At 42.6% G+C, this 27,175-nt stretch overlaps 1 protein-coding gene across 1 annotated transcript in view; it reads right to left on the reverse strand.

Moving 5' to 3' along the window:
- syne2b (spectrin repeat containing, nuclear envelope 2b) overlaps positions 1 to 27,175 on the reverse strand; it is a 172,844-nt gene that overhangs the window by 35,767 nt on the left and 109,902 nt on the right. The window contains exons 92-117 of the mRNA XM_084045516.1: positions 26,772 to 26,930; positions 25,928 to 26,122; positions 25,053 to 25,157; positions 24,665 to 24,784; positions 22,836 to 23,036; positions 21,386 to 21,559; positions 21,122 to 21,253; positions 19,358 to 19,551; positions 19,120 to 19,258; positions 18,367 to 18,633; positions 17,741 to 17,896; positions 17,479 to 17,658; positions 17,180 to 17,335; positions 16,918 to 17,049; positions 16,515 to 16,685; positions 15,880 to 16,013; positions 15,541 to 15,745; positions 14,925 to 15,107; positions 11,567 to 11,686; positions 11,006 to 11,160; positions 10,634 to 10,781; positions 9,977 to 10,071; positions 9,267 to 9,498; positions 8,518 to 8,712; positions 4,221 to 4,346; positions 2,208 to 2,363 (exon numbers count right to left, since the gene is read on the reverse strand). Of these exons, the coding sequence (XP_083901642.1) occupies positions 2,208 to 2,363; positions 4,221 to 4,346; positions 8,518 to 8,712; positions 9,267 to 9,498; positions 9,977 to 10,071; positions 10,634 to 10,781; positions 11,006 to 11,160; positions 11,567 to 11,686; positions 14,925 to 15,107; positions 15,541 to 15,745; positions 15,880 to 16,013; positions 16,515 to 16,685; positions 16,918 to 17,049; positions 17,180 to 17,335; positions 17,479 to 17,658; positions 17,741 to 17,896; positions 18,367 to 18,633; positions 19,120 to 19,258; positions 19,358 to 19,551; positions 21,122 to 21,253; positions 21,386 to 21,559; positions 22,836 to 23,036; positions 24,665 to 24,784; positions 25,053 to 25,157; positions 25,928 to 26,122; positions 26,772 to 26,930 (4,230 nt within the window). The remainder of the gene's footprint in view (positions 1 to 2,207; positions 2,364 to 4,220; positions 4,347 to 8,517; positions 8,713 to 9,266; positions 9,499 to 9,976; positions 10,072 to 10,633; positions 10,782 to 11,005; positions 11,161 to 11,566; positions 11,687 to 14,924; positions 15,108 to 15,540; positions 15,746 to 15,879; positions 16,014 to 16,514; positions 16,686 to 16,917; positions 17,050 to 17,179; positions 17,336 to 17,478; positions 17,659 to 17,740; positions 17,897 to 18,366; positions 18,634 to 19,119; positions 19,259 to 19,357; positions 19,552 to 21,121; positions 21,254 to 21,385; positions 21,560 to 22,835; positions 23,037 to 24,664; positions 24,785 to 25,052; positions 25,158 to 25,927; positions 26,123 to 26,771; positions 26,931 to 27,175) is intronic.

Below are 27,175 nucleotides of genomic sequence, written 5' to 3' on the forward strand. Positions count from 1 at the left end.
CAGTGAGGATTTTACTATGTAGAGAGAGGAGGTGTCACACATCAAAAGGGCATTGGTCAAGCCTTTTCCAAATCCTTCTCAGCTCGTCTCTGTTCTGGTATAGTCTAGGCTCGATACAGGTGTTAAGGCTAAAATATGATCAAATGTCAAATGTCAGGTGTGCTTCCTCAGATTGTCCCCTTGGCTATGGGTGCTCACTGCTCAACTACAGTAGTAGTAGTAGTAGTATTATACTATTATAAAGAAATGCATAGAATGCTTTATGGTAAAACACACTCAATTGAACAAAACGATGCATCAGAGCAAGTCTTGCATTTTTATCGATTGGAGTAATCGCGGCATTACAACTTTTTGGGTGGTTTACAGTATATAATAAAATGCCACTTTGTATTTTTGCATTATAAAACAAATGTGCGCCTGGTGGCTGTACATAGTGAAGCTGTCAGTTTTATGCGATACTGAAGCAGAATATTTCACAGTTGGTATTACATTATGTTGTAGGAACAGAGCCTGAGGTGACAACAACATGTCATTCTCTGGAGATACAACATTTTCCAGGAGAGCTGAAGAACCACTGTCAGCCCTCAAGACTTTAAAGGGAGGCTGCACTCTCTGTGCCCTGTTACCAGACTGGTGGAGGACTGTGTCTATACACAGAGACACAGTCATGCACACACACATGCACACGCACCGCTCTGACTTAAATTCAAACACAAAAATTGAAAGCTACACAAAAAGTGAAAGCTACTACGTTCTCCATGGTAACCCCCCCCCCCCCCCCCCTCACACACACACACACACACACACACACACACACACACGCAGATTTGAATACAAAAGGCCAAAACTCATTTTCGCAATCACCATCTGTTCCCCTGAACCCCCTTAAACCCCCCCCCCCCCCCGCCTCCACAGACCTGTTGGTCTGACTGAACACCCTAACAAAACTCCACAGAAGATTTAGTAACTCTGCTCAGCTCATGAATACCTTAGCCCCTGCAGCGTTTGTCCGTAACTAGGTAAATGACTGCTAAATTAAAACACACAAGCAGAACAAACGAACACACACACACAAGACACACACACACACACAAGACATCTGTACTAGACTTTTGTCTTCAATCTATGGCATGTCGAATAGCAGAGAGCGCAGCGAGGCAACAGGCCGAGTCAGATGACAATCTGGTGGTGCACCCTTTTCAAAAACAACCAGTTGATTTAATAATAATGAACCTGAGCTGACACATTAAAGACTCAACACTGTGTCTCCTGTCTGCTGAGGTTTAGGACAAATAAACTGTCCCAAGTCACCCAGGCACACACTCACGATACATACAAGTAACACAGAAACAAAACAAACTGCCTACAGACCCACCCACGTGGGTGTGCAGGCAGGCTGTGGAGGATGCCTCCATAAGAGACAGACACCGTAGGAGAATAAAGTGTCTTCTACATGAATCACTTAAAACCCTATATACTTTGTTGACCGGGGTCCCCCGGGGCTCTATCTTGGGCCGCCCTTATTTCTTGCCTCTGCACCAAATCTCTTCACTTAAAATAGCAAATCTACAAGCTCACAACACGTTCCATCACCCAGAAAAGGGACACTAGCGTTCAAGAAGTTAAATTCAGTCTTGTGCAGTTTGTTTGCATTGTATACTGTACCATACCTGTCAGCACGTCCTGTCAAACTATTTTGTCTGTCTGTAATACAGCTGTGGATCTTGACTATGTGTGAAGACTGTGTTGAACTGTGTGATTTGAGTCAAAACAAAACAAGGTTGTCTAGTAAAGCCTCATACCCAATTCATTCTTCATCGTACAACTGCGTTGCTCAGCGTAAATTATGCATTTTCAACTGATATACTTTAAATATATCAGCATTTCTGGTAGGAAATCCACCTACAAAGACAACTTCCTGCAAGTAATGTTACAGGTAATGTACAATGAGAGCACACATTTACTAAAATGTATGCTATGCTAACTTTACTGTTCAAAGAGCACATCTCTTATAACACTCCCCATCCATAAAGGACCACACGTCCAGCAAAGTGACCACAACCCTTAGGAAGCATTGTGATCGTAATGCTACGGTTTTACCCATGAACTTCTTGAAGGACAGTGAGTGCCGCCCTATGGAGGTATCTCTAGAGTGGTTCAGTCAGCCCCCCCCCCCCCCCCCCCCCCCCAAACCATGACCTACTGACCTTTAGGCACAGCTCCTCCCACTGGCAGTGGAGGTGCTCCACCTGCTCCTGCAGTAGCAGGACGTCATCAGCGATGATGTACTGGGACAGGTCCGTCTTCATGGTGGACAGCTCCGTCAGGCTCTCAGCCCAGTCCTCCAGTGAGTCCTTGCTCTCCTGCATAGCATAACACACAGCCAAGCAGACAAACAAACAAAACGGTCAGGGACCCCCTCCAACGCTCGGTCACTCTCGTCCTGACAACCACTCTCTCCAGTGTCCTCTCTCCAACTGCCCCGTCTCTCTCTCTCTCTCTCACACTCTCACACACACACACACACACTCTTTTCTCTCTCTCCCCACCCCGAGAGAGGATTAAAGGGCCATAGCCAGCAGGCCTGGACGGGACAGGGGGGAGGGGAAGGGGGTGGAAAAGAGAGGGGGAGGGGGTGAAAGAGGGAGGGAAAGGGGTGGAGGAGGTTAAAAGCCCTGATGAGCCAGAAGGGATGAGTTGTGGGACAAACCTGTTGCTAACTTTGGATTAGGAGAGACTTTGATTGTTTTTTGGATTTAGTAGGAGCACTAAATGATTGTTTCCCCCTGACAGCTGGGCTAATGAGCTCTGATAAGAAGCAATGCAACAGACACATGAGTTTGGAAACCCTGAACAGAACAGCTGATAATCATGTTACCAGGATGTTTCCATCTTGTGAAGAAGAGTGACAGTTGTCAATATTATTGCCGGCCAGGATGTGTACACATGTGTGCAAACATCCTGACTTGAGTAGTTGTGTACCTCAAAAAAAAAAATCATATGTCAAAGTGTTCTGCTGTTTCACAAGGTGTCACCCAGGGGTCAGTACTGGGCACACTCCTATTCATGACACACTGATGACACACAACTCTACCGCTCCACTAAACCAGCTATTCCCAACCTGTGGGCCATGAGGATATTGCAAGTGGGCCCCCAAGTAATTGGCAAAACAGTAAGATTTTAATGATAATAATATTTTTAAAAGCCTTGGTATTTTTTTCATTTTTTTTTTTCACTGTGATACCGATGAATAGGAACTTAAAGTATACTACTGTACTTGATCCAAGCTGGAACACAATCGATTGATTGTTTGATCATTCAAATAAACATGCTCTGAAAATGCACGAGGCCCACCCACGTGACCATTTAACCGGCTGCGAACACAGAGAGTTTCAAGTAGGCCCTGGGAACCTCTGCACTAAACCCATCACTAGCCTCACTTTTACCTCCCTCACCAATGCCTTCAGGACATCATGGGCCGGGTGAGCGTAGGAACCTTTTGATGTTCAGTGGCAGCAAAACTGAGGCCCTACTCATTGGCTCCAAAACCACCTTCAAAGCCCTCCACAACCTAGCCCCCACGTATCTCTTACCTCCTCCATGAGTACACTACCCCCCATCCTCTGCTGGTCTCGACCATCCCCACCTCATGCCTCTCAAGCTTACAATGCATTGCGACGTGTTGTGTGCTTGTACTGTAAATCGTCTATTTTCAATATTTTTACATTGTTTCGACCATTTCTGCAAAATCACTTGGCCTCCCCAAAAGGCAAACAAAAACACTGTAAAAAAATAACAATTATATATATATATATATATATAGTCATTTATTTTTATATATTTAGTAAAAGTTTTTTTTTTAAAGGTCCCAGAAGGGCTTTCATCTCCCCCTAGCCCCTCCCCACACACATCCGACAGTCTGACGCCTACCAACATTTCAATCCCACCTCAAAACCCACCTGTTCAAACTGACATCAGTCAATGTAATGTATTGTGGATTTCTCCTATGTCCTTTGTAGTGTCCTTGTGCATCTCCCTGCTCTACACGTGTCTGTCAGTCCTACTTAGAAGTCCTTTGTTTATGTTAGTGTTTGTATGTTAATTTAAATACGTTTGATCTCTCATACAACTATACATGTTTGATTTCCTTTTGCTTCATGCTTTGTAGGTTATCTTTCTTGAGTGTTGTGAAAGGCAGCCACAAATGTATTATTATTTACCTTGTTGAAATGCTCAGCTCTTTGCAGATCATCAACATGATCAGGCATGGACAGGTTGAGCCTGGTCTTCACATCTTTCAGATGTAGCACGCCATCGCCTAGTCTGGCCTCAAAGTGCTCCCAGTTCTGAGAAATAATGAAAATAAAAACCAATTACACTATACGGTTGTCTTTTACTTTCAGAAATGTTGATTGTGTTGATTATGTTGAAACTGTTAATTCAAGCTGATGCCTATCCATCAGAGGCATGGAAAACCTCAGCTAATCAGGGACAGATGGTTGGTGGTGACCTGCAGGTGCAAAACAAGTCTCACATTATGCAGTAGCCAGGTGTCGATCCAGATCACTGAATCACAAGTCTGATGGCACATACTGTATGGCTAATTGCAATAAAAAACGACACATTTCAACTAACATGATGAGAACAAACCGAAACTAGCGGCCTAAAAAAACGCTTCTAAATTTGATATCTTGTGAAAAAAAGAATAAATGAAAAAGCACTGTGTGGGTGGGTGCGTGTGCGCATGCGTGTAACATTCCAGCACCCAGTGAACTATCCCCTGGACATTGCTCTAGTTAAAAATGTGGTCTTTGTCAACTTGCCTTGTTAAGTAAACATTTGAACTGAATGAGCTTACAGAGGAAAACGTGAGTCCCTGTCAATGTCCCTGGTTTGATAAATGCACAAGTAGCTTACTCAGCTCAAGTTGGATTTTCACAGCAGTAGTATTATTTCATTAAATTATAGTAGGTCATTTACACACGTTCCTTTGACGATATTACACCCTGACAGCGACTACAGAGCCTCTCTGTGTGTCTCAACCCACAGACATACTGCTCCGTCAGTTTAATCAGTGGCAAAAGCATGCAGATGTACACAGATGGTTTCAACAGCATGCCTGAACACAGGATTGCTTCATCATCTCATATCCTGCATCAAGGAGTTCAACATGGTAAAACATTTGTAACTCAGAGTATACAAATGTAACCAATAAGGGTCCATCTGGTTACATTAGGATGACAAAATACTTATAATTTGTCCTTAAACTGCAGTGAGGTGTGAGATAAGACAGATCTTTGACAGTGCAACTAGGATTTGAGGTTTAACACTCAAGCAAGCATCTTCAACTATTTTCAGTATATTTCAATGTATGACACATATTTTGAAAGCTTACGATCTAATCCTAACGCTTTTCATAATCTGTAAAGAAAAATCGGGACAGAAAAATGATCATGCCCACTACTAGTGTGTATTCTACTGGATCGCTGTGACAATTGGTAATGCATTATATCCACTGTACATCACACCATAGGTCACCACTTAGCAGTAGTTAAGGATGATGGGAGAATTGCGCTGTTGTTCAGTGGAGCCCCTAGACCACTGAGACAGAAATGGAACCCCTAATTCACTCTGAGAAACAGCAGGAACCTTCAGACCCACGGCACAGCATGGGTAGTACAGGCAGAGTAGGAGAAATAGATGGTGGAGAGTGTGAAAGAGAGTGTGAAAGAGGGTACACAGCAAAACCCTCATTTATCCATTTGTAACTTTGAGAGTATACAAATGGAACCAAAAGGACCCCTTATGGGTCCATTTGGTTCCAATTGTATACTCTCAAAGTTAAATTGACACTGAGGATTTTACTGTGTAGAGGAGAATAGAGGAAACAGAGAAAACAGCCCAGGTACAATGGAGGAGAAGCAGGGAAATCAGGCCAGTATGTGGTTTCAAAAAGTTTCAAATGGAGCACTCAGAGAAACCCCAGTCGGCTACATTTAGGACCCACATTTAGAATCCATCTCCGTTTTCTCACCCCGGTCTCTGTCTCATTATTTGCCTCTTTCAAACTTTCTAAGTCTTTCCTTCTTCTCTCTCTCTCTCTCCCTCGCCCTCCTTCACTTTGTGAAGTGCTCTCATTATTTCAGTCTTTCTTGTTTCAGCCTCTCTCCTTATTTCTTATTTTTGTTTTTCTGTGTCCTCTTCTGCCTCTCTGTCCCTCTGTATCCCTCTCTCTATGTGTCTCCGAGGACACCTCAAAGCCCATGCATCTCAAATAACGTCCTGAACAGCTCTCCACACTGTTCTCGTGTGTAAACACCGTCTCACATTTTGACAATGTTGTGCATTTAGCACAATTAAATTGTGAAATTAACACCGTCTGGCCCTCAAAACGTATTAAAGACACTTTTTAAATAGCTATGACAATATGCGACTCCGACCTCCTACTTTTATAGGTACAGGGTCCAACAATATTGATGTCTTGTCTCTCAAAGCAAGGCAAGTTTATTTGTATAGCACATTTCAACACAAAGCAAGTGCTTTACACTAAACAGCAAGCATTAAGACATCAAGACAGTAAAATCTCATATTTCATTGATTGGGTATTGCCTGTGAAATGGGAGCTTCCTGGTTATCGATCAGCATATTGTGATGTCACTCCACAGACATCTCTACGACAGGCCTGTCCATTAACCCATTCAATCCGGGAACGCATCTCTGTCACTTTGGCTATTCAAAAATATCAAATAGATATACAAGCTCATAGTGTGGCACTTGGTGCCGCGCTATGAGCTTGTAGATCTGCTATTTTTGAACATTTGTGCAAATCTTTGAATATATATATTTTTAAAGCGAACATTTATAACTGTCAAATGTCTAAACAAATGTCTTGCTATATCAGTGGTGCTTTTCCATGTCAAAAATATATGTTTCTGGCCGTCGATCCCCATCAAAATATGTTGTTCCAGGGACCCCCAGAAGCAAAGATTTGAGTTAAAAATGTTGTTTCAAAGAAATATATGTATTTGAAGATTTGCACAAATCTTTAGGATTTTTCAAAAATAGTATAAAAATAATGGTTATGGCTAAAATCTAAAATGACACAGATGCGTTCACGGATTGAATGGGTTAACAACACCTAGACTAGACTAATTCTTCTGTATCCGGTTGCACTGCTGTCAGTCAGTATTATGCTGAAACATCACACGGTTCTTTGATCTGCTAGCCAGTGTTTCTTAAACATTTTCATGTCAAGGACCCCCAAATTGATACTATGCGTTTGGCTGTGGATCCCCATTTGAAAAGATTTTGAGCCAGGGAACCCTGTATTTGTCAACCATTTTGTCAAGGTTTTTCAATAGCTGATCTATTATCTCACAACACAAATCTTTTATAACCGAAAAGGGTTACAGTGTTCCTATTTTTTCCCCGGGATCCCACTTTGAAACCAGTGAATCAAACGTTGAGACCCCATGAAAACTATTCACTGGCACTGGTCTTGATTTATATCATTCAACCAAAAAAGCACTTATCCAAATAACTGTAGAAAGATTGATGGAATATCTTGACAACATAATCAGCGAGGAACACAGGCCTCTCTGGCAACACAAATCCTGAAATTAAGCCAACCATTGTTGAAACCTTCCCTTAAGCCACTTGTCAGCTGAACTAATGAAATCATTGAATTAGTACCTTCACTATCAGCTTTCAGAAGAGCTCTTTAGGGCATTTAGCAGATGTTTATCCACTGCAACTTACAAAGTACAAGGCTGAAATAAATGCCACGAACATTGTCTAACAACAACAAAGTGGTCAAGGTTAGTGAGTAGAGTGAGTGAATGAGTGCTAAGAAAACAAGTATGTGCTACAAAGGAACTCTAACCACAAGGCCAGCTAGGCCTTATACTAGTTTAGTTTATTTTATTTAGCACATCGTTATAAAAAAATAGAAACGATACATATCAAAGAAAACAAGTTGCTGTGCGAGGAGGCTTATTTGGAATCCTTTCCTAAATGGAAGAGGTCATAATAAATCATAGATTAAAAGTTCAATAAGAACAATACAAAATAATAAATAATATAATATAGAAGGTAAGCTCCAGAGAAGATCTCGGACGGACGGACGGACGGACGGACGGACGGACGGACAAAATACAATCCTTCTGTACATAAAGTCCTCCTCGGCAGTCCAGTGAGGACTAATACTAGATAAGTAGTTATCTAAATAATCAGCATATCGTTGCTGTCGGGCAGAAACCGCCTATCTCCATATTCTAACTTTTTGTTTTTTTTCGTAAATTAACGCCCTACTTGATCGTACTACAGTGTCACGCGTCACACAAAAGCATTAAAAGTAGCAGATCCACAAGCTCGTAGATCCAAGAGCTTGTAGATCTGCTACTTTTGCTATTTTTGAATTTGAATCCTGAAAAGTGACAGTTTTGGAAATTGAGGTTTCCACCTGCGACTATATGCAGATATAGTCGCAACCCATTGCAGTACAGTACAGTACAGTACCTTAACTATGGACTCGGTGAGCTCCGTCCTCTTGCCCAGCAGGCTGTGCAGGCTGTCCCACTCCTCCTGCAGGTTGCCGAGCTCGGCCTGCAGCTGGACCTGGGTGTCCTCATCCCCCATGGAGAAGAGCTGCCTGCCCATCTCCAGGGTGTGGATGTAACTACACTGGTACCGCTGGAACAGCAACTCTGTGTGCTGGAGAGAAGAGAAGAAAGGTTCTGGACTTTGGCCTTGAATGTGTCCTTGACCTTTGATGATTTTGAGCGTAAATCATCCAATGTATTTGTGAAACTGCATTTCCACATGAGAAAATATATTTCACATACATTCAGCATATTTTTACATGCAATCAATAAGCCCAATTATTATATATATATATATATGTTAAAGGGATAGTTAAACGATTAGTCAACCCATGGAGACTTGAATTCATGGATATTTTTTAGTTTTTGTCGCATTTCTAAGCCAATAATTCGATGACCAGCGGATCGGTAGGCAGCGATTCTGGTAGGAGACACAAGGAGACTCTTTGTGTCTCCTACCGGAACCACCGGTCATAAAATGATTGGCTTAGGAATGCGACAAAAACAAAAAAATATCCATGAATTCAAGTCTCCATGGGGTGACTAATTGATAGAAAAAAAGTCATTTTGGGGGTGAATTATCCCTTTAAATAATGTATTATTTATGTGATCCAATAAATGTTCAAACCAAAAACTTTCAAGGCCCGCCTTGTTGGGAATACCAACCTGGAGCTCCTGCAGGGTGCGTCGTAGCTGCTGCAGGTTGGACCGGGCCGGTCCGGCAGGGGGCAGGAGGTTCTGGGTGTGGGACAGGAACCTCTGCAGCTTCCGGAGGCTGCGGCCATACTGGTGCCAGTGTTTCACCAAACCCTCCACCAGGGAGCGCCGCTGAGCCGCCCTCTGCACCGCACCCTGCCAGTGTTCCCTCAGCTGGGACAGCTTCAGGATGAAGTCACTCCTGGATGGACCAACACACGTGAAAATAAATCATAATCAGGAAACACACCTGGATCATTTGTGAATGTTTCGATGAACTAGTGCAGTGGCTGTTTCAGAGCACGCGCCCGTTCAGAATGCACATGCATTCAGAACAGGCCGATTGCCAGTGGTGGACAGTAACAAAGTACATTTACTCGAGTAGTCTACTTATATAGTAGGATATATAGGATAGTTCACCCCCAAAATGACTTTATTTTCTCACCCCATGGAGACTATTCTTTTGTTTTTGTCGAATTCCTAAGCCAATAATTTGATGACGAGCAGTGGGTTCCGGTAGGAGACACAAAGAGTCTCCTTTAGAAAATAAGTTATTTTATGAGTTCAGTCATTTTTGAGTGTTGAATGTTTATAGATGGGAGCAGAATTCTGGTGTGCGGATTCTATTGTTATTTCATATTGAATGTTTATAGACCACCGTACAAACAGGCAGTTCTCACCTGTCCTCTACCTCTCCTCTGTGCAGCAGATGAAGAGCTTCAGTGATGACAGAGTGAAGGATCTGATGACCAGTAGACAGCTCCGCCTGGAACCTCTGATGCACAAGAGAAGGATAAATACTGTTTATGTACGCTGTATTCCACAACAAGGTATTCTTCACCTCCACCTCTTCCATTATTTTCTATATCAGCTCATCTCATTGTGCAATATGGTTTTGATTCGACTCAGTTACAAATGGATAAATTACCCATTAAAACCGGGAAAGGATCTGTGTCATTTTATATTTTTGCTACAGCAATATACGTTTTTCAGAAAACTCTTAGTGGTTTGGAACAGTGGTTCTCAGAAATAGCAGATATACAAACTCACATAGCGTCACTTCGCATCGCGCTGCGAGCTTGCTATTTTTGAAAAATATTGAATCTTGATTTTTTTAACACAAATCTTCTCTTCTGGTGGTCCCTGGCACAAAACAGTTGGGGGGTCAGCGGCCAAATACATATTATTTTGGGGGTCCTTGGCACGAAAACGTTGGAGAACGACTGATTTAGAAGATATTTGTAGAATCGGCCTCAGGTCTTAATGGGTTAACACTGATAATTTTGCAGTGTATGTAGATAGCAGGTATTTGTGTGTGTGTGTGCTGCATGTCCTACCTGGTGAGTGCGGAGCTGTTCTCTGAGGCCAGTGTAAGTACCAGCCAGGTCTACTGCCAGACTGTCCTCCATCCTCTGGAGGAAAGACATCCAGCCCTCACACTTCTCCTGGAACTTCTGTCTCCTCAACGTCTCCATCTGCAGCTCACTAAAGTAGACAGCGTGTATAGGTTCAACTCACTGCTCTCCGGCTGACATGGAGGCCTCAACACAGCTTTTAGAGGTGAGTATCCCTCCCTCCCTCCCTCCATCCTACCGTTCATTAACCTCTCCAAACAGGTTTCCTTCTTTCTGTTGACAACATTAGTACATTCATTCATTCATTCGTCCGTCCACTCACAGACTGACCATCATTCATTCAGTTATCCAGACCTGCATGAGTCCATGGAGGTGTTGGAGGTGTGAGCCCAGCGGTGGTTGAGGCTCTGCAGGCGTTGAGCTGCTTTGTCTCCCAACGTCACACTGTGGCTCAGTTCGTTCACAACATCCAGGTCAGCGGACAGACTGCAGAACTGCACCAGCTCAGACTAACGACACACACACACACACACACACACACACACACACACACACACACACACACACACACACACACACAGGATGATTACACACTGCTGACATAGTATGTACACAGCATCACAGCTACAACACTGTGATCGCTGTTTTTTTGCATTTTTGTTGTTATCTATTTTTTCTGTTCTATCCACCTTTTTCAATGTTATTTTACAGATGCTATTAAATACACAAACCCAGCAGTAACACTTCAAATGAAAGTTAAATATGGATCACTGACTAAGAGTGAATACCACATAAATAAGGCTATAGTCATTCTTGTAGCTGACAACAACAACAAAACATAAAAACTAGTTCTGAGGCACAAAAACACTAAAAGACATGTGTGTAGGTGAACTGATTCATTGAAGTGAGTCTTACCTGTGTTATGTCCCTGTGTGCTGTCTCAGACACATGCTTTAGTCTGTCCTGCCAGTCTCCCAGGTCTCTCTCTAGAGACTCCAGCATGCTGTCAAACTGGTGCACTTGCCATAAATCCTCCTACAGGTACATGACACACACATCGCACAAATACACACAGACACACACACACACACACACACACACACACACACAGACACAGCAGGTATGGTGAGCAAATATACATAAATTGCCATATGTGTCTGGTCATTTATAGTTCAGTGGTCAGTAGTCCACCTTTTGGCTACTAGAAACAGAGGTAGGCAGAATCAGAATCAGAATCAGAATCAGGTTTATTGTCACATCACAGGTTTACAAGGTAAAAAAGTGGGTGAAATTAGTTTTTGTACATCACTCCCATCGCAACGTTAAATTCCGGAGTGGGGAGGCACTAGGCAGCATAGGAAATCATCTAGAATAAACATTGTTGAAACTGTTCTGTATTCTGTGTCCACTCCAGAAATAATATTTGAATTGAAATATAAAAAAATCTGGCTTTTAGCCTTGCTAATCCCCTATTTGCTGATTCATAACTACATCCCTGCATCAGAGATGACCTATGTTCCCTGACAGAATACCTTGTAACTGGGGGTGAATCAATAATAGTGTAGTGTACATAAACATATACCGCATTGGCCACAGCTGCTACTCAAGGGTTAGCGTAAAAAAGTGAAGTATTCCTTTAAACTGTTAATTAGCATTTCTGTGAGCTCTCACACAATGAATTACACTTAATCAAAGTGTATCTCTAGATGAGCATGTGACAAGTAATGTTTTCTAAGTTTGATTTCAACTTAACTAACCTTCTGTGTTGCATTTTCAGTTGGACCTTTATAAAACACATGGCAAACAGTAGCCCTGAAACATGACTGTCATGTATACAAGCGTCATGTGAACCATGGCTAGGCAAACAGATTATTTTCCGTTGTATTGTGAAAGCGGAATAAACAAGTTGAACTAGACTCATTGGCCCCGATTCATAATGAGGGTCGTAAATATGGTGTAAATGAAGTTCGTAAAGGAGGTCGTATTTCTGGTACTCACTAACGGACGTGCGATTCAAAAGGGGTGTCGTATATGACAGAGACGTGCGTATGACCAGTGCGTATGACCAGGTGTGATGATTACTCTCTGGAAGGCTGCATCCAACAGCATCCAACTTCAACGTCACCGTTCTGAACCGTGCCAAACAGTGTTGCCATGTCCGCTTATTATAAGCGATTTTGGACTTATTTTTCTGTAAAGTTGCTTGTAAATATTGGGAGCTGTGGGATGCGTTTTTTTTTGGCTTGTTTCTAAAGTGTAGTTAGTTATTTGGGCTTGCTTCACAATTGTTTAATTGTTTTAACCGGTGGTTCTCAAATATTTTCATGTCATGGACCCCCAAGTTAATATGTACGCTAATTTATCCCTATAAGGCCCATCTGAAAATGTTTTGTGCGAGCTGGAGGCAGATTTGTGTTGTTAGAATGTTTAAAAAATCTTCCAAATCTTCCAAATTTTATTACACGATTTTAAAAATAAATAGCAGATCTACAAGCTCACAACGGTTTAATTAAAGTGCTTATAATGGCCTAAGTGCCAGTTGCTTCTTCTGGGCTTGTTTTCCTAGACCTGGTTGCTTATTTCTCTCACAACATCTGGCAACGCTGAAGTTCAACTCTGCCGTCTCTCGTCTAAGATATGCGGTGTCGCATCGCCTTGACAACTTATTGTTCTGTCTGGAAGCGGATCACTAATAAATGCTCTCATGTGTAATGAGAATAAAGAAGTTTACAAGGTTTAACCCCATTACCAAATAAAAGGCTAATAAAACGTGGAAAGGATATTATAAGCATTTTCTAATGAACATTGCGCACCTTAAATATGATGTTGAAAATAAATCCAGGGCATACAAGTGGAACGCTTCTATCCGATTATGGACCAGAGCTTATTGATTAAATTAGTTCATTTTGGATATCACTGTCGGAATGGGGAATGGTTCTGGACACAGCTTTCATCCACTTTATTTTTCCTCATCAGATGGTAATATTTATTAGGCTGTTGTGTGTGGCGTTCATGTGATCAATATACAGTAGCCTACAGTAGGCTTTACAAATTAATACCGCGACACGGACACTGATGCAGTCAGTCCCTCCGCAGTTTCATTAAGGCATCATAGCCTATTTTCATTATTACGTGACACTTTGGCTGAGATGGCCCGCTGGCAAACACACACCTAATAATTCAGCTGCGACTCATATAGCCTAGAAAATAAATAAAAAGCGGTGGAATCTACATCATGTCTATATTATGCATAGGCTACAAGCAATATATCGTTTGACATTTATTTTTAATGTTTTATATATATGTGTTGACAAATGTTGGGCACATACATATTTTATTTGAGGTTTGCCACTGTTGTAATTGATTTTGACATGAAGAATAAAGCATTCTAAAGACATACGCACATTTCAGCCCTGGTACGCCAGCCTCGGGGCTGACCTGAGATCGTGCGCACCTGACGCACAAAACACAGACCAAAAAATCTTTATGCATCAGGTGGATATGTACGACTTGTCCTAAATGCCGGTACGTACAAAAGGGTCGCAAATCCCTTTATGAATCAGGGCCAATGGTCATCTGTTCCCTCCTCACGTAATCTCAACCCTAATATTCTACTATATAAAGCTTCACAAATTTAAAGGTAAAGCATTTAGTGACATTGACAACAATCATTCATCAAACCAGTAGCTGACCCAGTTAAACTTAGACCAAGGTAATATTTCATGTATGGTGTGTACAGTCAAATGAATAATACTAGAAAAATGTGCTCCTCGAAGCACAGGTCTCCGCCAGGCCAGGTAGTAAAGGTCAGTAGTAAAACGAGTCACTCCTGCAAACTTTAGATGATAATCTTAGCCAATCAGGATGGAATATGAAAAATCGGACGGATCTCTCTTGATCACATTACTATAGAGATAATGTGTACCGATTTGCGAAAATCTGCCTCCTAGTGGTGCTATAACAGGACAATGTGAAAAGTATGGCATTTCTTCCTCAGCATAGTGGGAATGTGCGTGCAAAGTTTCACAACAATCGGAAGCTGCGTTCATGATTTGAAGCATTTTGTTCAAAATGGGCACTCCTGCAAACTTTGGAAGCCAATCTTAGCCAATATTAAAAAAATGTGTTTAGCAAAAATCTGCCTCCTGGTAACTTAATATAATTATTACAAAAAATTGGGGCAGAGGTCCTGCTCTGACCTCCAGGGAGTGTGCGTGCACATTTTGTTTGCTTTTAGGTTTGCTCAGATAAAGAGTCATTCACTAAGCTCTACCTGCATGTGAGTCAGCTTCTCGGAAAGGGTCTGGCCAAGCTGCAGGATGCCACGAGACATCAGACGGCTGTCTGATTGGATGAGGGCAGCAGCCGAGGGCTCCAGGTGATCAATCAGGACCTTGGAAGCCTGTAGCACCCCCTCCAGCTCAGTCTGCAAAAGGTCAGTCCTTTCCTGGAGAGACTGTATGACAGTAGCAGAGATTACATTACATACGACTACGCCCGGTTCCCTATAGACTAGAGCCCTTGAGTATCCGGTCACTAAGTATACAACTAAGTATACGGTTTAAGTGGTTAAGTCTGATTTACATTTTGTCATATGATGATGTAGCACTGCAAAAATAGCCAATCTATATCTGCTATTTTCACCAAGCGACACTGATGTACGTTTGTGCGACATGACATCTATAAATCTCGCATATAGGACCTAGTATAGTATTTTCGGCTATAATGACATGCACAAACTGGGGATGCCAGTGTTAACGTGGTTAAAAAAGACACCCAGCACAGTACAATAAATGTACAATGAATTTGACTCAATGGTGGCTGTATAACACTACAGGACTGGCCTGAGTACCACATGTCTCACATACAGCAGTACACAAAGTACACACATGAGCAGCCTGTATCTTGGCGGTCAGCCTCTCCACGGTGTTGTCCAGTCCTGGGGCGCCATCCAGCAGAGCTTGGACATCCTGCTGCTGGCTGTGGAGATGCTGGGAGAAGGAGCCAGCCAGATGGGCGTACGCTTCCCACACCTGCAGCAACCTCTGGCCTCTCTGCAGGTGATGATCCAGGTCAGCACTCACCTGAGCCCACCTGGAGGTGGAGGTGTGGATGTACACGCAATGTTAGGTAATGCTGTGGGGACAAAAGTGTGTATGTGTGTGTGTGTGTGTGTGTGTGTGTGTGTGTGTGTGTGTGTGTGTGTGTGTGTGTGTGTGTGTAGTTACCGTGCTCTCTCTCGGTCTCTGTGCTCAGAGATGAGTGCAGTAACAGACGGACTGATCATGTCTCTCAGAGAGGACAGAGTTTCAGTCAATCCATCCCACTCTGTGTCTGTCCCGTCTGTCTCTGTACGGATCAGCTGTTTACAATAAGAACAAATACAACAATTATTACCCTGCTGGAACAAAATCGTTCCAAGATATAACGTCTTTGCGTGTTGTCGCTTTAAAAAAGGAGTTCCCAAACTTTTTCAGCTCGAGACTCAAAACAGAGATTTGATGTGTCCCGGGACACCCAAAAAGTGACATGCTCAAAACATGTCTCATTGCAACACGTTGTGAGTTTGTCGATCTTCTATTTTTTTGACAAATAATTATTTTTATTTGGAAGAATTAGAAAATCTTTTGAAACATGTTTGAAACAAAACAAAAATAATTGTAGGAAAGGTTAAAAGAATGAGATATTTACTGGCATAAAATGCTGGGACAAGTAGTCAGATATCTGAACACAGGTGTGACATCCTGAGCTAATGTCCATGTATGGACTTCAGCAGCAGTGAGTAATCCATACAACCTTGTGTCTTTAAAAAAAAAACTATCCCTGTAAGATTTTGTTGTGATAGTTGTGCCCGGAACCCAACCTGTAGTATTTCAAGGACATCTCTCTGTGCCTGGAGACAGAGCTGAGGGTTGCCGTGGTAACCCAGAATATGGGATGTCCTCAGTGTTTTCAGCACCGCCTGTTTGAGTCCGTTGTCCAGACAGTCCCACAGCTCCTGGACATGAGCTAGCTTCTGCTGCACGGTTGAGTTCTGGACATGGATAGACACAAAAGTTAGAGACAAAAAATTGCTTGGCGGTACAGTGACTTTTCTCACAAATCCCTGGACATTTTGCAGATATGTTTTATACTTTTTGAAATATTAAACTTAAATGTTATAATGGAAATCAATATAAGATCAGCCTCGCTCCATACTCCAAATTCCTTGTGCACACTGCCAGTAGGCTAACTGGTTTTAATGCTGGGGTCCAGAAAAAACTCACCTGCTTAATGAGAGCTGTACAGGCCCGGATGGCTTTGTCTATCAGAGAGATAAAACCATCACCTTCTCTGCTGTGTTTCTCTCTTAACTCCTGGAGAACAGTCAACTTCTGCCTGATCATCATCTCATGGTCCTGATAAAAACACACAAAAAACAGTGGTGCAGGTAGAATATGGGAATCAATAGCAAAATAATTATTCATTTTCTTAACACCATTCAAAAACACTGCAATAATAAATGTGCTGTAAGATTCAACACCACACCTCACAGGTTCCGATGCGTTCTGCGACTTCTGATTGGCTGCTGGGTGTGAGGGCAGAGGTCAGCCAGTTTCTGTGAGCCGACATCCAGCCAGTCAGCTGCTGCAGTCTGCCCTCTCTGTCTGCTCTTCCTCTCATCTCCTGCTCCACTTCCTGGATCTGGACAGGACATTTAGTACATTGAAAACACGTTTTCTGAGGCTCTCATTGTACAAATGTATGCATTTTGTGCTGCTTCAAGGCAAACAGGTGGGGCCAACAGGCATCTAAAGAAAACAGAGCAGACTGTGATGTTTTCAGACCTGAGAGTTGAGGGTTCCCCACAAGCTGAGCCAGCGGTGGTTGAATCCACCCAGCTCCTCAGAAAAGTGTGTGTGTTCACGGCGACCCCTCTGGCTATCTGGAGTAGCGCATGTCTGTAACACTGGCTGATTTACATAGTCCAGTGTGGCCTGGTGAGCAGACAACTCTGTGTGACACTCCTGAGGGAGAGAGAGATGGATTTTGAGTGAGAGAGAGAGTGAGAGAGAGAGAGAGAGACCCAGGGAATGGTCAGTACATCACCTTGTAGCAGGTCAGAATCTGAGGGAGATCTGTGTTGCTGATGGAGGAAGGTTGGCTCAACCTCTGATGCTGTTCCTCCACCCTGGACTCAACAACACACAGCCAGGATTGTAACTCTGCCAGGGCTTCCTCCTGGGACAGATTCTCTATATACCTCTGAGGAGAGGAGAGGAGAGCGATGAAAGGAGGACAATTAGGAAAAGGCAGGAAATTGGAGGGGAGGGTGATAAAGGAGACAGACAAAGGATGGACAGAGAAGTTTCACACTAATAACAGGGGAGAGTGCTACAGCTGATGCTCAACACTAATAGGTGTCAGGAGGACTGTAGTGTGGCTCTGACATACAGAAGACCAGCAGAGCACAGGATATGTAGCTTAGCTCTATTAAACGGTCATTCCTCTGATCTACATTGTGCTTTTACAGTACAACATCACCAAGGAATAAAAGCAACACGGACGATAACCTAAAGATGTGCATAACTGAGCCACACACCAGCCACTGGTGGACAAAATATAGGACAGAGTGACATACATAAGGTGAGGAGAGTGACATATATACATCATTAATGCATTCATCATTAATAGCTGAACTATTCAATGAAGCAGTTAAAATATAAATAATCAACCTTATGCAGGGCTTGCTGGAGTAGAGGTACATCTGCCAGAAGGTTAGCCCAGTCCATCTCTATCTGTGTGAGCTGGGACTGGATGGGGCAGGAATCTGGATCAAATTCAGTACAGTTCTTAGATGAAGGGCTCTGTTTGTTCCCGGTGTCTCTGTATGAGTATCTGTCTGAGAGTCTGTCTGTCTCTCTCAGATGGAGCAGCTGTGTCCCCGTGCTGAGGACCGATGCCTTCAGTCCAGACTTGGCTTCCAAATCCTTGGCGAACTCCTGGAACAATAAGAGTCGATTGTTTTTCATCAATCATGTTCAGCGCAGGACATTCACTTTTTCATTACCGTGACCTGTAACATAATTTATACAATATCATTTATCATATTTACACTATACTGTAAATATGACAAACTATGATTTAAAAAAAACATAAACATTGAAATAAGATATACTTGAGGTTCTGGTAGGGTAGAAACCAGCAGTACTAGCACTCTGGCAAGACAGAAACCAGCAGTACTAGCGGTCTGGTAAGACAGAAACCAGCAGTACTGGGGGTCCTGGTAAGACAGAAACCAGCAGTACCGGGGGTCCTGGTAAGACAGAAACCAGCAGTACTGGGGGTCCTGGTAAGACAGAAACCAGCAGTACTGGGGGTCCTGGTAAGACACAAACCAGCAATACTGGGGGTCCTGGTAAAACCAACAGTCCTAGGGGTCAATGAGGACCAGAGTTCAGAGTCCCTGGTCTACAGTATATACATACCACAAACTGCTGGTAAAGGTCATGGCTATGGTTCAAATCCGTTTCCGGATGGGCTAGGACAGTTAGCTGGCTCCAACTGCCAATCAGCTCCCTGGCCCTGCCCATCCACTCATTCAGAGCTGCAGCATCACAGTTTAACCTGTGGGCAGAAATAAAACATCTTTTGATTGATTGATGTACTTTATGAATGCCACGGCTTGATGGCAAGGAGTGCATTCTCTTATGTCTTGTCACTTACCTGCTACCTAGCTTCCTGTTCCTGTCTATGATGGTGCGTTCATGCTCCGCCCTCCTGTGCAGGGCGGTCCAATGTGCCTCCAGCCTCCGTGTAACCCCGCCCACGCCTCTACAGCCGGCCCCCTGCAGCTGTAGCCCTGCCTCCAGGGTGCATCTGAATCGTGCCCTGCTCTCCTCCAGAACTCCCTCCATTTTCTGTCAGAGAAACAACTGCATTAGCAGTCTATACAGACAGCTAATGCCCATGTGTACAGTACTTTATTTGTATCCCAATTATGTTTTTAACACCTTTGCTTTCCCAATATAGTCATTATGCCAATTTAGTTCTCATTTGCCACTGCTGTTGTACCATATACCCTACTAGCTCACCTTTAACAATTAGAAGCTCCCACTGGGTGGGAGGAAATCCTACTCGTCCCGTAAATAATGCTGATTGATTATACTCAGAACACTGTGACTTTTCTGTCTCCTTTATAAATGGACTTTTAGTGCCGTCTAGTCACAACAAATATTTTCATCAACTTTAGAGCAGATCAACAGTTTTTCAGCTATGACCATGTTTATCAGCCTGCATACCTGTTTTTACATTCACTGTCTGAGCTTAAATTGATGGAGTGCACACAGCCACACACTCTAATCCAATCACACACACAGTACACCCACCGCTTCCACGAAGCTAACCAAACACACATCCACTTCAGCGCACGCACACGCTCACACACCTACCTACCTCACGCTACGCACACACACCTACCTACCTCACGCTACACCCCCCAACCCCTTTGCAACTTCCTGTAAATGAAGAAAAAGCTGAGTAGCTGAGCAACGCTGCCAAGTCCATTTCCCACAAATAATAAAGGGGGGGGGGGTAGAGAGAGATGGAGGAAAAACGAATAAAACACATTTCCAGAGCGAAGACTGAAACTACAGTATGAGCCAAAATTACTTCTACATCACCAGAGAACATTATGTGCCTCTATGAAAACAATGCTCTGTCTCATAGCTAATTGCACCAATTAGTTTTGAGTATGTATTACAAGGAGTCCAGAGTTGAGAGAGTATGTGTCAATAGGATCCAAATGAGAGGAGGGGAACAGTGAGCATCTCTTGCTGGTTGTATATTAAGACCCTTACACACGGCAAGTATCAGACGTGCACGTTACAAAATGCACCCAATGTTTACAATGGCTGTAGCCACACTGGAGGCGTCAACTGGACGAGTTAAAACCTGTTGACGTCTCTCAGAGCCCTGTTCTAGTTAGGAGGAGCGTGGACTCGTGACATAGACCATCTGAAAGGTAGTCTGGGAGGCATTGCCTCGGAGTTTGGACAGCGGGGGCGCGGCCACTGCGTTGTGATTCAAATCAACAGCCAATGAAGAATAGGGGGCGGGATCCACATGCAGTGGGTGTTGCATCTAAATAGGATCGACGGGAAGCAATTTCCCCTTGAGAAATTTCGACCGCCATTGTTGTGTACTGCTGTTTGCCTCTCGTCGGACTTTTTAGACGAGTTGCAACCGGTAAGAGGCGTGTCCGCTCAGATTCAGAGCGTGACGTACATCCCGCCCACAAATACAGGGGGTTTGGCCCAGAAGTTCCTCGCCGAGCCGGCGAAAACTTCTGGGAACTCAGATTATCTGAAAGGTAACCTAATTTTATTTTTTATTATCTCTTGACGCGTGTCAGTGAATTGCGCCAGTGATGCTTTCAGTGTGTCATGGCCTTTAGTTCATTTAACCAGGAGATGTGTTAAGAGAAATAACCTGGCAGGCGGTAAGGTTCTCTGTTGTCTTTTCCTCAGAATCCTCCACCAGGTGCACCCTGGGAGATGCGGTCTCCAGATTTCTCAGTAAGGAGTCAAGCCAGGCGCTGTCCTCCTCCCACTGTGTCCACGTCTGAATTGGAAGACAACACAAGCACATATACCACCCCATACAATATTATATGATTGACTGCACATACTGTATGTAGTAAGATAATTCTAATGACCTAATTTGAATTAGAATGACCGTGTAGGACACATTTACCTGTAAGGTTTCTCGCATTGCGATGCCTCTCTCCAGACCTTTCTGCTGCAGTTTGGTCACCTTATCCTGCAGCTCCTTCACTACTCCCTCCCACCTCTGGAGGGCGCTGTGTGGGACTCTCTGGGTCAGGTACTGCAGGTTCCTGAGATGGTTGCCCAGGAACTGGAAGAACTTCTGTTGACATGAGTCAGAAATAATGTGACTCCCTCTTTCATTGGTGTGTCGCCCAGGTTGCGCCTAAACCCTAACAATTCAATTCACAAAAATTATGCCTAAACCAAACCTTAACCTCACAGAAACTATGACAAACATAACCTTAACCTCACAGAAATGATGCCTAAACCTAACCTCAAAAACCTGTCCACCTGGGCGAGACACTCCCCACAAATAATGTTGGAATAAAGTTGCTCACTAAACAGAGAGATTGCATTTTAATACAATGTGATGTGGTTACTAGGCTAGGATGATCAAATTTGTTTAAAGTGATTAAGTTCCCAATAAGTTGCAGCAGAGGAGTTTTCTAGCACAAACATGCCCTGGGAATGACTCTTAAGAAAATGTCAGATGGGACACCGTCTTGTTTCTGCATGGTATTGCTATATGGAGTGTGTTCACCCACAAGACAAATCATTTTGGAAATTCAAAAGTCATGGATATGATAATAATAATAAGTAAGCCTTGCCAAGCTCTGAGGCCGAGCTCTCCTGTTTCCTTAGCGTGAGGTATGTTGCAGGGACTTACCCCAAGCCAACCCTTGATGCTGAGTGCCAAGCAGGGAGGCATTGGGTCCCATTAGAGTCTTTGGTATGACCCGGCCAGGAATCAAACCCTGACCTTCAAGTCTAAGGGCGGACACTCAAACCACAAGGCCACTGAGCTGGTCATGGATATGACTAGGGCTATTCATTATTTTCTTAGCGATTATTCTATTGATTGCTTTTTTGATGATCGAAAAATAGAGAAGCGTTTTTTTATTTATTTTATCAATTAACCACTTAAGTCCGTTAGAAATAAGCACAATTTGTAACGCAAAATAAGGTCTGTTTCAAATAAAATGTATTATTATTATTTCAACTATATCTCATAATCTTTTTTAATTTTATGAACATTTTATGCAAAATAGGGATTGAAATCCAAAATAGGGATTGATTATTAATTGATTATTTGATACAATTATTGATTATATTTGCGAACTCAATTAGTTAAGTGTTACGTGTTACACCCCTAGATCATATATGTCCTGATGAAGGTCTGAACAGGCAGAAACGTTGATGAGCAATAAATTACCAAGTGGAGCTTTTGGCAACTTCACCAGTGTGCAGACTCTATTCTTTTTTTCATGATACTTTGTTTGTCTAGCACCTGGGCCACGGATGTGCGTGCACTACCTTTTTCATACACCCCTAGATGGGACCTCTGACCAAACCAAGCAGCTCCCTTACACACTGACCATGTGGGCACTGAGCTGCTGTTGTAGGCCAGCCCTGCTGTGAGGCTCCATCCCAGGCTGCTGTGACAGACGTTCTGACCCCGCGGTGAGCAACTCATCCAGGCTGTACACCAGCCTATCATAGTGACGCTGGAGCTCCACGCTGCTCTTCAACTTCTCATATGTGCCACATGCACCGGCCAGAGCACCCTCCACCTCAACCTGGGATAAAGGAACAGAGTCAGCCAGAGGAGCTGTGGGCCATGATTTATGCCTTTCCTCCTCCTACAACTGTTAAAAGTAATTGTTCATTCATCTAGTTTTCATATACTTTTCATGCATGCATGCATGCATGCTTTCATTCATTCATTCAGGCATCTATTTGTTGTGACATTTATCTATTTGTTGGCATTCATTAACGGTTTATGAATGCCAGCAAATAGATGAATGCCATAACAAATGATGGGTTAATGATTAAGCCATTAAGACCTGATGCCGATTCTAAAAATGCCTTCTAAATCAGTAGTTCTCACACTTTCAAGATGTTTAAAACATGTCCAAAAATAGCAGATGTACAAGCTTGTACACCTGCTATTTTTGAATAACCAACGTCAACATCTAAAATGACAGATGCTTAATCTAGTATCTATGTACAAAGATGCTAGATGAATAAATGTTTTATCTATTGATTTTTTATGTTCTCCATTCCTTACTGAAATGGATTGTAAATAGAAACAATAATGTAACTGCTGCTGTAACTGCTCCTGAAGGTTACAACTTTATATACTGGAGCATGGCAATAATTCTGTGATAAATCAGTGCTGACTCCATCCAGGCCTGTTCAGCAGAACAGATTTAGCAGCAGGCTTATTAATATCAACATCATAAAGTTCATTACACACATGCCCTCATCCATTTTTCATTTAATAACATTTCTATAAATAGATGGGTGGCACAGCACTCTTCTTCAGATAGAAAGGTATTTCATATTGAAGATACAGCCTCTCACTCTGTGCTCTGACATAGGCATTTCTACATGATTGCTGCAATGCCGCACTATTATTCGGAAGATGAGGTGGATTTCAACAGTCCTGAGAACCCAGAGATCTAAGGGTCTTCATTCTAGCTGGCTAATCAGGGACTAATTTAGATCCAGGACATCAGGGGAATGCACTTAAATGGCTACTGCAGGTCTCCAGGACCAGAGTTGAAAACCAATTGAGCAAAACATTTCAAAAGTAAAACAAACAAACAAACTAGATTAGATAGAAATTATCAAGAATTGTAAAAAATAATAATAATCTTATTATTAATAATAATCTAAAATCAAATATTTTATAATAATAAAAAAAACGTGTTATGAGCTTGTAGATCATTTCACTTTTCGCCATGCACTATATACTCCATAGTACTATAGGGCTTAAGTGGTAAACTAAACTAGCAGTAGTCTGGATGTACTGTACTGTGTTCAATCCGGGAACGCATCTCTGTCATTTTAGATGTCTTTGGCTATTCAAAAATAGCAGATATACAAGCTCATAGCGCGGCACCGATCTACAAGCTATGAGCTTGTAGATCTGCTATTTTTGAAAAATCGTGAAAATGTGTGCAAATCTTTGAATATATATATTTTAAAGTGAATATTTGTAAATAAAAAAAATGTTGTTCCAGGGACCCCCAGAAGCAAAGATTTTAGTTAAAAATGTTGTTTAAAAAAATATATGTAGTCAAAGATTTGCACATAATGTTCAAGATTTTTCTAAAATAGCCAAAATTAAATGGAATCTAATAAATCTAAAATGACCCAGAAGCGTTCCCAGCTTTAATGGGTTAAGAAGAGTGTATCCTACCTGTAGATGTGTGGCCTGGTGGATGAGGGCAGTAGGTAGCTCCTGCCTGTGAGCCTCCTCCAGTAGAGAGCTCACCTGACAGGCCTGCTGCTGCAGTGTCTGCTGGACCTGAGCCACAGCCTGGGGACAGCAGGCATACATACACCACTTCATTTTGTTTTCATGGTATGGAAGCTAATTGCAGCGCTGCAATTATTGTAATTCGCTCTGGATGAGAATACCAGCCAAATGTCTAAAATGTTCAAAGGAATAGGATATAGCTGCTATCGGGCAGAAACCTCTTATCTCCATATTCTAACTTTTTGTGTTTTTTCGTAAATTAACGCCCTACTTGATTCAATCCTTCCCATCCTGTGCATTGGACGATGATTTGGTAATGTGTGTTTACCTGGAGCTGTAGGTTAATATCCTGGGTCCTGTTAGCTCCATTAGTTATTTGGTTTACGGCCAACTGGTTAGAGGTGAGAGCTGCATGCAAGTCTTTAACCTTCCTCTGTTGGGTTAGACAAACACTGGGTTCATTAATGTGCATCCATCATTAGACAAAAGTGGACTGGAATACAATACTCAAAGTGTCACACAACCATCTACCAACCATTTTGCTAATTATTACAGGTGTATTCGTTATGAATAAGAATGTCCAATTGTAACAAAATACCACTGATATTATTCAGCTATGACCAAGGTTCAATTTGCTGGGGGGATGGGGGTCCATCCCTCTGCTTTTGATATCCCCCCTCTGGTCATTTATTTCTATCGTCGGTGGGCATTATGCTTTATCCCTTCTACTGGTCAGACGGAATTAAAAACATGCATTTCGTTTGGGGAAATGTAGACTATGTGATATGTTTGATAATATCACAATTGAACAATTTGTTAAAAAAAAAAAACTAAACCAAATTTTAATTCCAAAAATAGCGAAAATAGCAGCTCTACAAGCTACATGAACTACAAGTTTGCATCAGGTAATTTTCACCGTTTCACCAAAGTAGGCTGTTCTCCCCTCTGTTTTATTGTTTCACAAACTGAACCCTGGCTATAACTGGATTTTAACGAAGTGAGACCAGTTATACCAAACACACCAGTGCCTTATTCAGTGTAAAAAAAACACATTACTTATATTAGTCCATGTCTCCGATTCTCTCAGGTTCTAAAGGATTAAAACGGCTTTTAAACAGTGTGTCCAGTTTGGATGAAATGTTAGAGGTAGAGTTGATTTCAGAAAACATTATTATGAATCAAACATGAATAAAACCTTCTAACCTGATGTTGTGTGGTCTGTTCCAGCAGTGTTTCTAGATGTGTCTGTCTCCTGGTGAGACCGGTCTGCACCACAGTCAGGACTCCGGACAGGAGGTCCACACACCGCGGACCTGACTCTGACCCTACTGCGCCGCTGACCTTTGACCCCTGAGAGACTACCTCACTTCCCAGGGAGGACAGCTCTGACAAAACACTCTGCGCAGAAATGTTAACACGTACAGCATAACCTTAAGATCATTTCCAACAATGGACATTGAGATGTTTATAAATACACAGATATGAATTCATATGTCAAAAATAGATGAACCCCTTAAAGAATTAATGGATGATGAACATTGTCATTATTGTCATTAACTATATGTATGACTTCAGTTTTAACCACTCAAACCCTAGTGTCCCTATTCTGGTGCAAACATTTGACATAAATAGCAGATGTACAAGCTCACAATGCTTGTAGATCTTCTATTGTCCACAAAGAGATTTTGTGTTGAGGGAAAGAAGGAGCAGACCTATTATAGAGTCTGCAACTAAGTATAAATAGGGTTTAAGTGGCTAACTGACTTCTGGTCTCAATGTGGTCCACATCTAACAATAAATGAATGAATGAAATAAATAAGAGCTGGTAAGGTATTAGTTAAACACATGAACCCAAGCATCCAAATTCTGGGGGGAGAATTAGCCAAAGATAGCCGATCTTCAAGCTGTGGATCGGCTATTTTTGACGAAGAGATTTGGTGTAGAGGGAAACAAGCAGTCCATGTACAGCTGCAACTCAGGTCCATTTGAAGAAGACCAGAGAGTTTTAAGTGGTTAAAGGTTCAGATTGTTTGGTACAGTGATTTACCTGCAGCTGCAGCAGTCGAAGCTGGGTGTCCTCTTCACGTGTTGTCCCTGGAGGGGACTGCAGCAGGTTGGCGAGGACAGAGAGAGACAGGGACACTCCAGACAACACATCGAACAAACCCTCCTCCAGTTTCTGAAGAGACCCCTCCTCAGGGACAGCCTGGGGTGTGATCAAACCAGGGCAAGTTAGTGAAGTGCCTTGCTCATGGGCAGCATGATCTCAGCATGATCTCTTTCATATCCCTGCCCACTTCCCCTCCGCAAGTCAGTATGGGGATTCAGTGTGGCCTCCCAGTCCTAAACCTGCGTTTCTAACCAGAATACTGTTAAATAATGTGTTTTCAGACAAATAGTTTGAATGGTAAAGAAAACGTGTGAGTTGGCCAATGAGCTGAGCAGCCATTT

This window comes from Gymnoscopelus microlampas (genome assembly GCF_963454915.1).
Source record: "Gymnoscopelus microlampas genome assembly, chromosome: 20".
In the NCBI taxonomy this organism is placed as follows: Eukaryota; Metazoa; Chordata; class Actinopteri; order Myctophiformes; family Myctophidae; genus Gymnoscopelus; species Gymnoscopelus microlampas.